Genomic DNA, 15476 nt, shown 5'->3' on the forward strand with positions numbered 1-15476 from the left:
CGCAGCCCGTGGAACGATCCACGTCGAGGAGAAGAGATGCCTGAGCCTGAGTACGGTACGCATCTAGAGTCCGTGGGACGACCCCCGCCGATGGGGAGGTGTTTCGTTAAAGGAGATGCCTGAGCCTGAGACTATTGTGAATCATGGGCACAGGTCGAGGCGCATTTATGCATTTACGCATCTAAGTCTGTACGGAGACGCATTTAAGGTCAATATGACGACCCATGCCAGAGAGAGTGGCAACAACTCCTTAAAAGTCCAGGACTGGTAAAAGCCCGCACTTGGGGCAATCCGATGGGGTAAGGATTGCCTCCTAGCGGGTAGGACCTCACACTTTCCCGTGAGTAGGGGATCCACTGGAGCAAGGGACAATGGTGTAAGGACTCCTTCTCCTTTAAGAGAAGCGGCAGTAACAACATGGAATGAACTGACCTGCACTCCCCCATTCCCTGCCCCTGTGCACAGCTAGGGGGAGGAGGTAGAGCTGGGAAGAAAAGGCAAAGAGGGGGGAGTGGTGTTGTTTTTAAGACCTGGCCTTGTTTTCTTGTTATCCTCTCAAGTAACCATTTTTGTGTGCTTTTCTCTTTGTAGGTAGCTGTTAATAAACTGTTTTGCTTTAAGAAAACAGCCTCTTTTGCCCGGGACCTGGTTGGTGGGTGCTCCTCTGTTCCTGTCTCGACCCTCAGCTCTTTTATCATATTTTTCTCCTCTCCGTTTTACTGGAGTGGGAGAGCTGCGTGGGGTTTAGTTGCCAGATCGGCCTAACCCACGACACTCATCCTGCCAAAAAGTCTTACAGTAAGAATACCAAAATGCTGTTTTGTGGTGGGTTTTTTTTTGTTGTTGTTGCTTTCTTGTTTGTTTGTGTGGATTTTTTTGTTACTTACTTGAAGGTGTAGATTCGCTTTCACTGTTATGCCTAGAACTGGTGGACTCAGAGTTCAAGCTAAGAGTACTGGGCATAGAAGAAAGTTCATTGCAGAGCTGCTCCATGTCATCAGGGACCACTGGCCAAGGCCGTCTACGACTGTGTCTCACTGCATCCCAGTTATGATGCTTCAAAATGTCACATCCTTGTTTAGTTCTGGCTATTAGACCAAGCACGTAGACACAGGTTCTGTATTTAATGTATATATAGAAAAAAAAGAGTATCAATAATAGTGTCTAATTGAACTAAAATTATTTCTCTCTTGAAAGGAAACAGTTTCAAAGCAATTCAGCAGAAGCTTCACAAAATTGCCAAATAGCTTTTTGTTCCTGATTTTCATTTGTAAATCAATGGGAGCTTAAAGAAATGCACTAAAATACCTAAGATCAATACACTATTAAAAAATAAAAAATAATTATTACAAGAGCCTGATACATAGAATCATAGAATGGCTTGGGTTGGAAGGGACCTCAAAGATCATTTAGCTCCAACCCCCCTGCCACGGGCAGGGACACCCTCCACTACACCAGGTTGCCCAAAGCCTCATCCAACCTGGCCTTGAACACTTCCAGGGATGGGGCATCTACAACTTCCCTGGGCAACCTGTTCCACTGCCTCACCACCCTCTGAGTGAAAAATTTCTTCCTTATATCTAATCTAAATCTCCCCTCTTTCCGTTTAAATCCATTGCCCCTTGTCCTGTCACTGCATGCCCTTCTACATAAAGTAGAAAAGTACCTTTTTTTAAAAAAGAACAAACATTAATGCAGTAGCAGCATTAGGCAAAAGACCATCTATTTATGCTTTCTTTTAAAGATTCAAAAAAGATACAATTCTGAGATTGTATAGGACTGAGATCGATCAATGATCTTTAATAACTGATTTCCAAGCAAGCGGCAAAACTATATTTACATAAATTAGGTAAAGCTATTTGAAAACCTACTGGAACTACCATCTGTAAATTTTATGTATAAATCAGATACACATACCCTCTAACAGAGAGAACCTCACAATGTTGTGCAAGTGCCATTATATCGGGAATTACATTCTCCTCTTGAAGCAAGTTAAGACCCCAATTTGATGATCCAATATTGCCCTGGAATAAAACAGCTTGTCAAATAAGTTTTGGTTTTGATGTGATCTGCAGCACTGTCAGTGCAAAGCTTTTGACGTTTTTGTTTGCTGGTGGTACAGTTTCAAGGCATATCTTCTCAAAGCAATTGGAGATTTGAGCATCCTTTTTGTCATTTCCTGGTCATGCAAATCCAAAAAAGGACTTGGGACACTATGTATAATACCTAAAACTGGTCACAGTTAATTACTACGTATTCCTCATTTTACCAATTCTACTACAGCCTGCAGTTTGATCTTGAATTACTCATTTTACGTTCTTCTTAAGCAGGCATTTTGTTACATACTTACAATATCTTCCAGTAATAGTCACCTTGGACAAATGTTCCAAAATAAACTTTGGGGAAGACAAGAAAGAGGCAGACAAACAGTTGAAGTGGCAAAGCAACTTTAGAAGTGCAGCTTGGATAGGCACAGAGACTAGGTTTTCCCCATGTTATCTCAAGTATCAGGGATGTCATGACCATATATATTCATATGCATCAACACTGGCAGCCAACTTTCTTCCAGAAAAACTGAATTTTGGAACACCACAGTAAATATATTAAAAATAGACCACAGCAAGTGGTAACGACTGGTTCTATAGTAATACTGTTTCTACATGTGGCAATCTGTTCTTTTTATTTGGTTTAAAACAAAAAAGCCTCAAAAACTCAACAACAAAAAAACCAAACAACTTCCCCCTCCCCCCCAAAAAAAATAGACAAAGTGACTATTAAAAGACTTGGAACAAAACAGGTGCAGTGAACAATTTTCATCTGAAAGTCCAGTTAAGGTACTTTCCACTAACTTGGAACGTCACACACGTTTTATTACAAAAATCCTAAATAATGATTTTGCTTAGTTATTTCAGAATCAAGAGTCATAACAGAACTCAAACAGCTGCAAAAAGATTGTAAATCTATTACTAACCAAGGCCCAAAGGGCTGCTTTCAGCTGCTTAATTCCTTCCCACTTATCCAACATTGGGGAATGAACAGTGTAACTTAGATCTGTAACAATATTCTGAAGGAGAAAAACAGAAGACAAAAAAATACTTAGTTGAAAATGAAAAGGAGACCATCTCAGTAAGACAAGTTCTCTTGCAGTTTTAATAAAGGTAAAGTGCTAATTTAAAGTATGTACACTAAAAAAAATAGTGGTAGTTCTAGCATAATAACCATAAATTAACAGCAATGGCAATGCAGGTAGAAAATTTTAACGTTACCACTGACTGCATCAGGTTAATTCAGATTTTATAAAGATAACATTAATCAGATTAACACGCTACAATATATAAGCTTTCTCTTGAATTTTTTGACTTGTATACAATTCATTACATCATCTTGCAAATCCGCATTAAAAGTCAATTTATTTAAGCAACTATGAATTGGCTTAGAGTTTGTTTTCTTAGCTCTTCAGGATATTAGAAAGAAGATTGTATTCTCTCATCTCCATGTTTTTGCATGCATAAAAGGACAGGCACAGTTTTACTTGTCATACAATTCACTCATGCACAGACTGAAAAATTATTTCTATTGTGGAGTTGCTTTCCATTCTAAGTTTTTGCTAGCCATTTTAAGAAAAATGTTGCAAGGTACTTCTCTGGTATTTCAGTGATCAGAAAGGAATTTTACATGAGACTAGATGGCAAAGACTGTCTTCACAACTTTTTGGCCCCATGTAACTTGAGACTTTCATAATCTACTTATTTTGCAATGACTGTTTAAATGCCATCTCTTTTAAAATATATTTGAAAAGGGTTACAGTACTCTTTAAAATCTTTCAAGTTATAAATAGTTATTATCCTCACCTGAGACTCCAATAAATAGCAGCCTGTTTTATGGTGCACCAGTTGGCCATAAAGGTGAATTGGCAGGTAGACGTGTGGTCGCTGTAATCTGGTAGAAAGAGAAATCATATGTTTTCCCAGAAATTCTGAAATTTTCTTTTAAAATAAATTACACCACAGTGTAATGCAATGAGTTACTTTTGAGTTTTTTCAGATGAAGAGGATTCTTTTGGAGAGTTTACCTTTGGTTGCTCCGACGAACATAGTTATCACCATCAACAGGTTTGCGATAAGTTGTAAGTGCTTCATTAAGTTGTTCTTCAATCAATTCAACATACTTCAAGTTATATTCCTAAAAGACGACAAAGGTTGACAAAATACATTTAGGTGGTTAATGTTTTTATAGTATGGTACTTCATAAGGAAGGAACAACTGAAGTGCTCTTTAAGGAAGGCTGAATTTCTTTATGATTTGAAGGCGAGGCTCACCAAAATCACTGCACTTCATACATACATACATACAATGAGTTTGCAGAGTTGACAACTGATTCCATAATTATTTCAGTGAATTTGTTAAAAAAGGAAAGAAGGAAATACTTAACATCTGACTAACCCGAATAATCTCAACAGATCACCATGCATTCCAGTATTCCTAGAGAAGTGACAGCTTACAATTTAGTAAAAAGATTACCTAAAAGCTAACAGGAATGAGACCGAGCACTTATAATCAATTATAAAACCAAAATAATGTATGAAGAGTTTTATTATGATGCATTTTTCTTAATGGGTCTTGTGTTCCTATTTACTTCCTAACAGCATAAGATAATTCTATCTTCATAAGATCTAGATTTAACTTTAATTAGCAACAACCAAGACCAATTGTTCTCAGGGTACCCAGTCCCCTTATTGCTCTCTACAACTACCTGAAAGGAGGTTGTAGTGAGGTGGGTGTCAGTCTCTTCTCTCAAGTAACAAGTGATAGGACAAGAGGAAACAGCCTCAAGTTGTGCCAGAGGAGGTTTAGATTGGATATTAGGGAAAATTTCTTCACCAAACAGGTTGTCAAGCATTGGAACAGGCAGCCCAGGGAAGTGGTTGAGTCAGCATCCCTGGAGGTATTTAAAATACATGTAGACATGGCACTTAGAGACATGGTTTAGCGGTGGACTTGGTAGTGTTAGGTTAATGGTTGGACTCGATGATCTTAAGGGTCTTTTCCAACCTAAATGATTCTATGATTCTATAACCAGAGGTGACAGGCATCTTGAAAAGTAGTATTCCTTTCCACACTTTTGTAGATAAGACCTTATACAAAAAAGTCAGTATGTCACTACACTCCTGAAATATTTGCTGGAATATCAAAATTATATAAAAAGCCTGGGTAAATCAAAAGCACGCATGTACAGAAGAGCTATGGAACTGTAAGTCCCTGTCAATCTTTTTCAGTAAAATCTTAAGTCACTGAGGCAAAAAAAATGTATTGACATCAGCAATACAGATATATGAATGTACAATATTTTTAATAATCTTTGACCTTCTAAATCTGTGTATTCACACTCTTCCTCCTCCTAATTTCAAGTGAATGCACATGTTTTATTCTTAGTATTACCTTTTGCCACTTTTCCATTTGTTTTGTTACATAACCTCTTTCATTTAGATACGAAAATCCCTTTGGAATGGACAGAAATCTGTAAAGTAACATCAGACAGTCAGTACTACACTTAAATAACATGATTTGAATAAAAACAAACACTTATTGTTTATTGTAAAGTCAAACAGCATATTCAACATTTACCTTAGGAGTAGAAGCAAACCTTTGTCTCCAAGGTGAGAAAGAGCTGGTTTCATTTGGATAAGGGCATGAAGATTAGCCTAAAATAATTAAAAATGCATAAAGAATATCCGAGCATTATATAATTCTGAAAACTACAACAATTACAACAGTCTGCCAGCAATGAGGTGGGAAATTTTTCACAAAAGGAAGTATCGAACAGCACTAACCTCATCCTAATATTATCTGCTTTAAGTACCTTCTGTCATTAATATGACCCTTTACAAAAAGTATAACGATCAAAATAGCTGAATTAGCCTCAATTCATATTTAAAAGTAAGCATAATCCAAAAGTTTACATTTCCTTGTCATTAATACTGCAATATTTTCAGCAAGGGGTCTATAAACTATTATGAAGTCCATCAATGACAATCAAGAAAGGAAATAATCAGAAGCTTCTTGCATACTTTTACTTTGCTACTGGGGGAGGGGGTGGGGAACAGCTTAGAGTAGCATACCAAAAAGAAGTTGAAAAGGGAAAAGATGCTCACCTTGTCTTCACATGCCTCATCTAGAATATCAAGTGCCTCAGAAGAAATAGTTTTATTTTTATCATGTAACTGGGTCACCAGTAACTCAATCCCCCAGTTGCTGAAGAACTCTACATTTGCTCTCAGTAATACTCGTAAGTGTTTTGTTGCATACAACCTGCAGCTCTGCAAAAGTAAGGAAAATACTTTTATGAATGGAAGAAAAATAGCTAATGTAGTTCATGATTTATCACTTTAAAAAATACGTTTCAATTACCATATTTTATAGCAAGTAACTGCAATGCATTAAAACTACAGTCTACTTGAGAGCAATTTCTATCTTATCAAATGGGAAATTTGAGTCTGAGATCACAAGTAATCTGGTCACTGCAAGTCTCCTTGGAAAGCCTTTATCAATCAGTCATTCACTGTGATGGCACCACACAAATTCATCAGGATACGCAGAAATACTTTGTAAATGACCAGTGCAATTGCATTTACTTTCATGTATGTAATGTTTTGAAAAGTACTTTAACAAGTAAATCTTAGAACCTCTGGGGAATTTATTTTAATAAATTTTAAATTGTTTCCCAAAAGCATCTGATTTTCAAAGCTTCTCAGAAAACCTTCTAAATATAAAAATGGTATTTTCTGTAATAAGACAGTTTCCCAACACCATCATCAGAAGTCCTTGAAAGGGAAGGTGGAAGGGCTTGCAAGTGCCTTATTTGAATTGAACTGCATGTTCATTTTTAATCTTAGGATTCACTTGTCCAAGATGACAGAATGTCAGTTCTGGCAATATTAAAAAATATATTCTCCCTATGGGACAGAGCAGTGAGTGGTATAAACTGTGTCAAGTTTCAATTTTTTCCTATCATGCTTCCTAAATATGAAGCAATCAATCTTTGTTTGCTGTTGACAATGCTGCTGTTTCAGAATTCCAGACCGTAAACCCCAGAAAATGGCAGATACCTTCCCCTAACATCTAAGCAGACATACTTCCAAATTACTCCTCAGTCAGTGGAACTGCTCATGCAAATATCTGTCAGTTCAATATTTCCATATTCTTTCTGGTATCTTATCCTCTCTGAATTGACTACTATTTCCGTCTCACATGAATATTTTAATCTCTGGAAGAGACTTGTAGTTTTGCCAATTGCAGTAGCTCAAAAATACCACTTATACCACTAAGGACACAGTTAATATCAGAATAATCAAAATGTTTTATCCTTTGAATTAGCTTTTTACACTTTGATCTTCTATTGGGAACACAACCACCAGAAACACTAAACATAAGCATTTTGTCCAAGAGATGATACTGGCAATATTCTGTACACCAAGCATTGCCAAAGGGTTCTTCAAAAGCTCAGCATTTTGCATTTTTGTCAAGCAGTAGTCAATGAAATTTTCTCCTCAAAATCTCATCAGTTCAGTTTCCACCATAAGAATGTATGCAGCTGGGCACATGTAAAACAAAAAAAGAATTTCTTAAGGAAGCAAATAAATTCTATCCAAGTATGAAATCATCAGCAGTTGATGTAAATGTAGATCCATTTCTGTTGGCTGAGACAGTCCATTCTATTTGTGCTTTTCTTCTTTTAGACCAAAAATACAAAATATTTCCTTATGAATTCCAAGCAGGTCAACTAATTCAGGAAACAAAATGCTCTGAAGCGGTTTTATCCATCCCTCAGGGTTCAATACGCATCACAAAGGAAGTCAGGCTCTATTTAAGAGGTTGGAACAGTACATTTTCCTTCTTTTCTAGTATCCTGATAGTAAAAGATTCATTTACATTTGTGATGAACAAACGAGTTTAATTTTTTGATATTTCTTAAATGTGTTATCATAAATACTTTATTTTTTTTTAAAAAAAAGAAAATATTGAAGGAATTCTCATGGTACTGCAGAGTACAAAAATCAGGGTACAATCCCATCCAGTACAACACTGAACTCTAAATAGTAGAATTTAAGTCACGACACATCTCAGCTGTGAACTTTCCTAGAGATCACTATGGTTAGAGACCTGCTATACCTGACTGTACACCTAACTCTGATATTAAGGACTATTGACCCATATCAGTGCACATATTTTCTAAGTAAAACTGTTACCTTTCTCATAAGTCAGTGGTAGGTAGTTGAGAAGACATCCTAATCATTTCTATTCTTTTACATTTCAGGAGACTTCCAAAAATACAGTTATTTAATCATCTCTGCTGTTTCCCTAGACAACATTGCTAGATTCATGCATCAATGTGAGACTGGGAAATAGAAACATTCTAACTCAGTAGCCATAGACTACTAACATAGGCTGAGACCTTAAAACATCACGGATGTGAGAAGGTATCAGTGTTTCTAGCAAGAAAGATCTCTATCTTTAAAACAAATTATTTAGGTTGGAGCTCCAAAATTTGAGTTCTTAAGTTTCTGAGCCTATATAATGTCTCTTAGCTTTCTCCAAGAAGTTCTACCTCGACATCTGTCAAGGTTTGGCATTAAATACTCATGGTAATACCAGTGAGGCCTATTAAAATTCAGATCATGATCTCTAATCCTTTTCACAATCTCAAACAGACCAGAACTGAAATGGGTAAACCTGGGAGCTTGTCATGGTTTAACCCCAGCCAGCAACGAAGCACCACAAAGTGCTCACTCACTTCCCCCCTGGTGGGATGGGGAGAAGAATCGGAAGGGTAAAAGTGAGAAAACTCATGGGTTGAGATAAAAAACAGTTTAATAATTAAAAAGAATTAAAAAAAAAATGTAAGGAAGATAAAAAAGAAAAATAACAACAAAAACACAAGAGAGGAAAAATCAAACCCAAGAAAAACAAGTGATGCAAAAGAAAACAATTGCTCACCACTAACCAACCGATGCCTAGCCAGTCCCCAAGCAGCAGCCGCCCCTCCCCTCAACCTCCCCCCCAGCTTTATATTGCTGAGCATGATGTCATATGGTATGGAATATCCCTTTGGTCAGTTGGAGTCAGCTGTCCCAGCTGTGTCCCCTCCCAACTTCTTGTGCATCCCTCAACCTACTCACTGGCAGGGCAGTATGAGGAGCAAAGGCCTTGATGTGTAAGCACTGCTCGGCAGTAACTAAAACATCCCTGTATTATCAACACTGTTTTCAGCACGAATCCAAAACACAGCCCCATACAGCTACTATGAAGAAATTTTACTCTATCCCAGTCAAAACCAGTACAGGGCTCTACAAGCTTTCTTAATTTCTAAGGTGCCCGAGAGTGACGCCTATCCTATTCATGTCTGAAGTACAAGAAGTGTTTACTACCCATTGTTCATTAAACTGAACTACAAATAGATGGAAATTGTACTTCTAATTATCATCACTAACGGCAGCAGTAGCTCTCAATTGCTTTCTGGCTTTGTATATGCTTGGGAAGGTATGTTCAGACAGTATCTGCACCCCACTTCAAGCCAGTTCCTACTTACATAAAGCTTCTGATATAAGTACTGGATGCTTGAAAATGTTTAGAATAATCTCTCTCAAAATAGAATTTAAGTCCTCATACCTTAGATACCAGGATCAATAAATCTTTCCCAAAATCTAAAACACACACACTAATTCATAATAAAATGCCTAAAATTATCTGTGGAACTGTATACCTTATTGAGGAGACTGTGCCTGGACTTTTTTCTAATTGTTAACTAGCTGCATTTGGAAGAAATTGAAGTGCTGGAGTGCCCTTCCCCCTTGTATAGCCTCTTTTTATGAAGGACAAATAGCTGGGAGGTGGTGGAGGGGGCCAGTACCCATTGACACAAAATCTCAATAGAAACAGCTAAATGAAGTTTCACCGTCTAAACTGCTCTTAACTGGCAGTCATAGAATCATAGAATCATAGAATGGTTAGGGCTGGAAGGGACCTTCAAAGGTCATCTAGTCCAACCACCCTGCAACAAACAGGGATATCTCCAACTAGATCAGGTTGCTCAGGGCCTCGTCCAACCTGGCCTTGAATGTCTCCAGGGATGGAGCATCCACCACCTCTCTGGGCAACCTGTTCCAGTGTTCTACCACTCTCATGGTAAAAAATTTTTTCCTAATATCCAATCTGAATCAACCTCCCTCTATTTTAAAACCATTACCCCTTGTCCTATCACAACAGGCCCTCCTGAACAGCCTCTCCCCATCTTTCTTGTAGGCTCCCTTGAGGTACTGGAAGACCGCTATCAGGTCACCCCGGAGCCTCCTCTTCTCCAGGCTGAACAGCCCCAACTCTTTCAGCCTGTCCTCATAGGAAAGGTGCTCCAGCCCTCTTATCATCTTCATGGCCCTCCTCTGGACCCTCTCCAGCTGGTCCATGTCCTTCTTGTGTTGGGGACTCCAGAACTGGACGCAGTACTCCAAGTGAGGTCTCACGAGGGCAGAGTAGAGGGGGAGAATCACCTCCCTCGACCTGCTGGCCACGCTCCTCTTGATGCAGCCCAAGATGCGGTTGGCCTTCTGGGCCGCAAGAGCACATTGCCGGCTCTTGTCATCTAACAGAAGCTTAGAAGTCTAATAAAGACACAGGCAAGTGTCCTCACAACATATGAATTTCTTTTTCCTTGCTCAGACTAGGCATAAAACACCTTTGGAGAAAGGATATCAAAGTTATCACTTCTTTGAAAGATTACTTTAAAAGAATCAGTCAGTAGGGAGTCTTACCCTCTTTCAATGAGTCATTCCTTCAACCCCAACTATCTTTATTACTTTCAGACTCCTCTCTTTACCTATAAGAATCATCACATCTTTGGTAGTCTCAGAGAAATATCCTTGATTCCTTCCTTTCTCTCTCCTCTTCCTAAATACAATGAGATATTTAAAGCTAGTGTCTACCTTATTTCCTCTTGTATCCACTCTAGAGTGTACTCTGCCTTGTCCAGGCAACAGAGGAATAGCTCTCCCTGAAGTACTGAAAGTTCTTTCCTATTTAGATTTCAACTTAATAATTGTAATTTCCCTGACATTAATGCTTGCTTGTCTACTATATTACACCTGATTGATTTATCTTTTCTTAAAGGTTCAAGAGCTTCCTTTCCTAAGTCTGCGTCTTTTCCATTCACTTTCTTTGATTCAGAAGTACAAATCCCAATGCCTGTTTCTGAACCACCTCCTTGTTCCAGGAGCTATAGCTTCTACTCAGTTCCACCACAGTAATTTCAATCATTATCAAAACGGTATCTATCACTGGAAGGTTAATCTGCTTATTACTGCTAGAAATACACATTTCTATTTGTGAAAACAATGCCTTCACCATTGATTTAGGATGTCTACTGACCTAGACAATAATGTTATATTTGGTTTACATGTGGTTTACGCATTTAAAGACTTTAATCCCCTTCATACATGAGAGAAACATCTGTTTGAATGACTTAATTTCTTGAGCACAAATACAATACAAGGTGTAAAGTCCACAGCAAATTCAAAAGATATATGAGTAGGAGCTCAATTTCTCTAAATACAAAAATAAAAGCCTTTCTGCATATATATATATTACCTTAAAAATAAAGTCACACATCTTGAATAACAAAATAAACATCTAGTGGCAAATAATAATGGAACATAAGTTGAATCAAACTTACATCAGTAGCTGCTGTCAGGATTTTAGAAAGAATGACTCTTGCTAACCCATCTCTGCTGTAATCCAAACTAGAAACAGTCAATTTTAACAAGTGATCCTGGTTCTTCAAAGAACAAAGATTAAGAAGACTGAAGGGGGGGGGGGGGGGGGGGGGGAAATAAAAATTAATATTTGAACCCACTCAAACCCACTTATTTATTCAATCAATAATTTAAGCTTAAGTACTCTGAATTAGATTTTCAGTTCTATAAAAGCAGAAGAATACAAAGTAAGGTCTCATATGAAATGGAGTGACTGTTACAGCTGTTAGAGTCAAAGGGAGACCAAATAATGCACTAAACTGCAAGGGTTAAAAAACCCCAAACCAACATTTTTTATAATTGCTATGTAACAGTTTTGTCAGTATACTTGGATTGGTGATTATGAGTACAAAAATAAATGTTCATAAAGCTCTGTGAACAAGTCCACATTGTAGAACATTCTGTGTATACAGCTTGCCATAAGGTTAGTCCTATTAACTGTCTAGATTTTATTGTAAATGAAGTTTTCTGTAGCCAGTAAAAAACTTGCATTCTAATAAGCAATGAAAACAATTTAAAAAAACCCAAACAAAACCAGAGTACATCAAAACACCTGAATTTTCTCTTAAATTTTACTATATTGTAAATAAACTGGATATTGGCCAAATTACTCCTAAAGGAAGGTTTATTTGTACACAAACAAAATTTTGAATTCCATAGCTTCACTCAAATATATTAGACTGAAGTTTAGGTACAATGTGCATCATCACATTTCACACACAGTATGATATCTACCAGTTTGTTAGCTTTTTGACTTTTTTTTTTTTAAAAAAAACATTTCAGTACAGTATCATCCTTCCTGATACTGATTTCTGTCAGATAGGTGTGGAAGGAAAAAGGAAGCCATTTTGTAACACAATCACCCATATCCATTCAGTAAGACAGACTAAAAGACCTCTTAAAAAAACACCCAAAACCTCCACAACTGAGAATCTTTACTGGAAAATAAATCAAAATAATTTTCAAGTTTTCAGCTTTATAGACAGTGGTCCTCATGCACAGTTTACATTTCATAACAATTATACCTGTAAGCACAATTCAAACAGAATAAAAACACTCACCACTGAAACACATTACATTTTTCAAGCATTTTCACTCCATGAGGGTGACAAGAGAGCGTACCAAAAAACAGAAAGTAGTGCTGGCTAAGGGTATTTAGTAACCCATTATTTTGAAGACTACGTTCAGGTTTCATTCCTGATGAAGAGTTGAGCCAATTTACAATATCTTTAACCAATTCCTCCAGGTAACCTTGTCCATCCTAACAAAACAAAGAGTAATAGCATTTACTAGTAACAGGACTGGGTCTCTCTTCTTTACTGAAATCCATCATTTAAAATTTCTTAAAATGTACAAACACAATACAGATACAAAATAGAAACAGCTTGGCAAACACAATTCAGACTGAAGAAAAAGGTTCAAGGCAAATAAAAGGAGTTTAGCTTGGAGACATCTTAGGACCAATTCTATTCTTTCCAAGAAAAGGATTCTTTGATAACATTTTCCTATGGCCTGAGACATAAAAGTCTTTAGCACACAAAAAGGAGGCAGAGAAACAAAGGATATATATATATAAAAAAACCCCAAAACACAACCAACCAAAAGCCCCAACAGAAACAAATAAAAATAAAACCAATCTCCTAAGTTGCATTTAATAAAGCTGTATTTAATAAAACTCCTACTTAAACATAGTCGTCTCCCCAGTGTCTTATCTGGACAATTCAAGATTTTAAGTTATATTTCTTAATTATGCTGATCATTTTAGGTTTAACACTCAAAGTCTACAGAAGTCTTTACTAAAATTAAGGGTTTTTTTCCTCTAAGTGGCATACAGCAGCACTACTCATTCTATCTCCAGTCTTGTAGCTGAAAATTCCTTACCTCTTCTGATTCAAGAAGAAATTCAGTAAACTGACAACCCACCACAGTGAGCTGCTTAGCCTTGGCATAGTCCAGATCCAGGTTGGCATACAGTTTACTACTAGGCTTGTAAAAATATAGCAATCTCCTTACAAACCTATGGAAAGTAAAAAAGAATTTGTTCTTTTTCAGTAAGACAAGGACAGTCTCACATTACAAAATGATGCTGGTATAAAGGATATTTTATCACTAAATTAGCTTATTGGTAATAAATTTTCAAAAGTTATTAAAAGAGAGTAGCAGGTATCAATAATGAGTCTATCCAGACATGATTTCAGAGATGCAGCTGTACTGTTTGTTATAAAGGGTTTTCTATGCCAGGACTTAAAATAAGCAAAGGAACTCAAAATCTCTATGCTCTTTGAAGTCATAGCTTCCTTCTCATTCTCATGCTTATAATTTATTCTGCTGTAATTTATCCTGTGGTGAGTTTCAAAGACTATACTACCTAGAGTTAAAAAGAGCTAAAGAAGAGTCTGTCTTAATGCTTATATGACATAACTTTTCTTTAGCTGTAATAGTTAATGCTACTGTGAAAAAAAATTTGTATGTTCTGCCAGAAAAAGGTCATATTTATTCAGCAACAGTATTTTCATTCACCTCACTTAAGCATTTCTGAAGCATAACACAGTGATTGCAAATGCAGACTCTCACTCAGACTTTTAGAAACCATGGTGAGCAATATAGGTTGAATTTTTCATTGCAGAAATAAATGTTCAGCAAAGAGCTTCCTCTTGTCAATTCATAGTCAAAAAATAAACACATTTGTGCTTTAAAAGAACATGGAATGTTCTGCCTGGACGCAGATATGTCAAGCATTAAGAAGGCGTAACTAAAGCACTGCCTTTAGTTAAAAAAGTGAGAGTAAGCTACTATCCCAACTCCAAACAGAAGACCAATTATAAAGGAAATCTGAGGGCTTCTTTAAATTTTGTCAACTTGACTGGAGATGGCTGTGGCAGTGTGGCTTGGAGAGCTCCGAAGCACCCTGCTCCTGTGGCACCTGCTGGGCGGAGTTCGTCCTGCTGAGGCTGCCGAGGTTCATCGGGCTGGTCGGGCCCAGCACGGCTGTAGCGGAGAGAGGACTGAGACCTGAGAGAAATGGCTGTGCAGACACCAGGTCAGTGAAGATGGGGCGGGATGAGGTGTGCTGGAGCTGAGAATCCCCTGCAACCAGTGGCGAGATGGCAGGCGGCCCCCCTGCGGCCATGGAGATTAACAGTGGAGCAGAGATCCACCTGCAACCCATGGAGAAGCCCACGCTGGAGCAGAGATGCCTGTGCCTAAGGGAGGTTGTAGATTGTCTCACTGGGAAGGATCTCACGCTGCTGGAGACTGACGACGAGGCGGAGAGTCATCTGAAGTCTGTGGAGGACCCCACACCAGAGCAGATGACTGCACCCTAAGAAGCTGTGTCTTTGTGGGAAAAGCCCACACTGGAGCAATCTGATGGGGAAGGATTGCATCCTGCAGGAAGGACTCATGTTGGAGAAGTCTGTGAACTGTCCTGTGAGGAGGGGATCCACTTGAGCAGGGGAAAAGGGTGTAAGGACTCCTCCCCCTTAAGAAAGGAGCGGCAGTAACAACATGGGATGAACTGACCTGCACTCCCCCATTCCCCGTCCCCCTGCGCTGCTGGGGGAGGAGGCAGAGCTGGGAAGAAAGGAAGGGTTGGGAGAAGGTGTTTTTAAGATCTGTCTTTGTTCCTTGTTATCCTCTCAAGTAACTGTTAATAAATTACATTGATTTGTCCTCA

The 15476-nt window shown here is 38.0% G+C and overlaps 1 protein-coding gene across 1 annotated transcript in view; it reads right to left on the bottom strand.

Moving 5' to 3' along the window:
- LOC147526195 (rapamycin-insensitive companion of mTOR-like) overlaps window positions 1–15476 on the bottom strand; it is a 198523-nt gene that overhangs the window by 86524 nt on the left and 96523 nt on the right. Inside the window, exons 20-30 of the mRNA XM_086630302.1 lie at window positions 13682–13817; window positions 12862–13061; window positions 11722–11848; window positions 6152–6316; window positions 5625–5701; window positions 5439–5517; window positions 4073–4182; window positions 3852–3939; window positions 2972–3064; window positions 1918–2024; window positions 888–1117 (exon numbers count right to left, since the gene is read on the bottom strand). Of these exons, the coding sequence (XP_086486428.1) occupies window positions 888–1117; window positions 1918–2024; window positions 2972–3064; window positions 3852–3939; window positions 4073–4182; window positions 5439–5517; window positions 5625–5701; window positions 6152–6316; window positions 11722–11848; window positions 12862–13061; window positions 13682–13817 (1412 nt within the window). The remainder of the gene's footprint in view (window positions 1–887; window positions 1118–1917; window positions 2025–2971; window positions 3065–3851; window positions 3940–4072; window positions 4183–5438; window positions 5518–5624; window positions 5702–6151; window positions 6317–11721; window positions 11849–12861; window positions 13062–13681; window positions 13818–15476) is intronic.

Source organism: Tauraco erythrolophus, chromosome W (genome assembly GCF_009769465.1).
Source record: "Tauraco erythrolophus isolate bTauEry1 chromosome W, bTauEry1.pri, whole genome shotgun sequence".
Lineage (NCBI taxonomy): Eukaryota > Metazoa > Chordata > Aves > Musophagiformes > Musophagidae > Tauraco > Tauraco erythrolophus.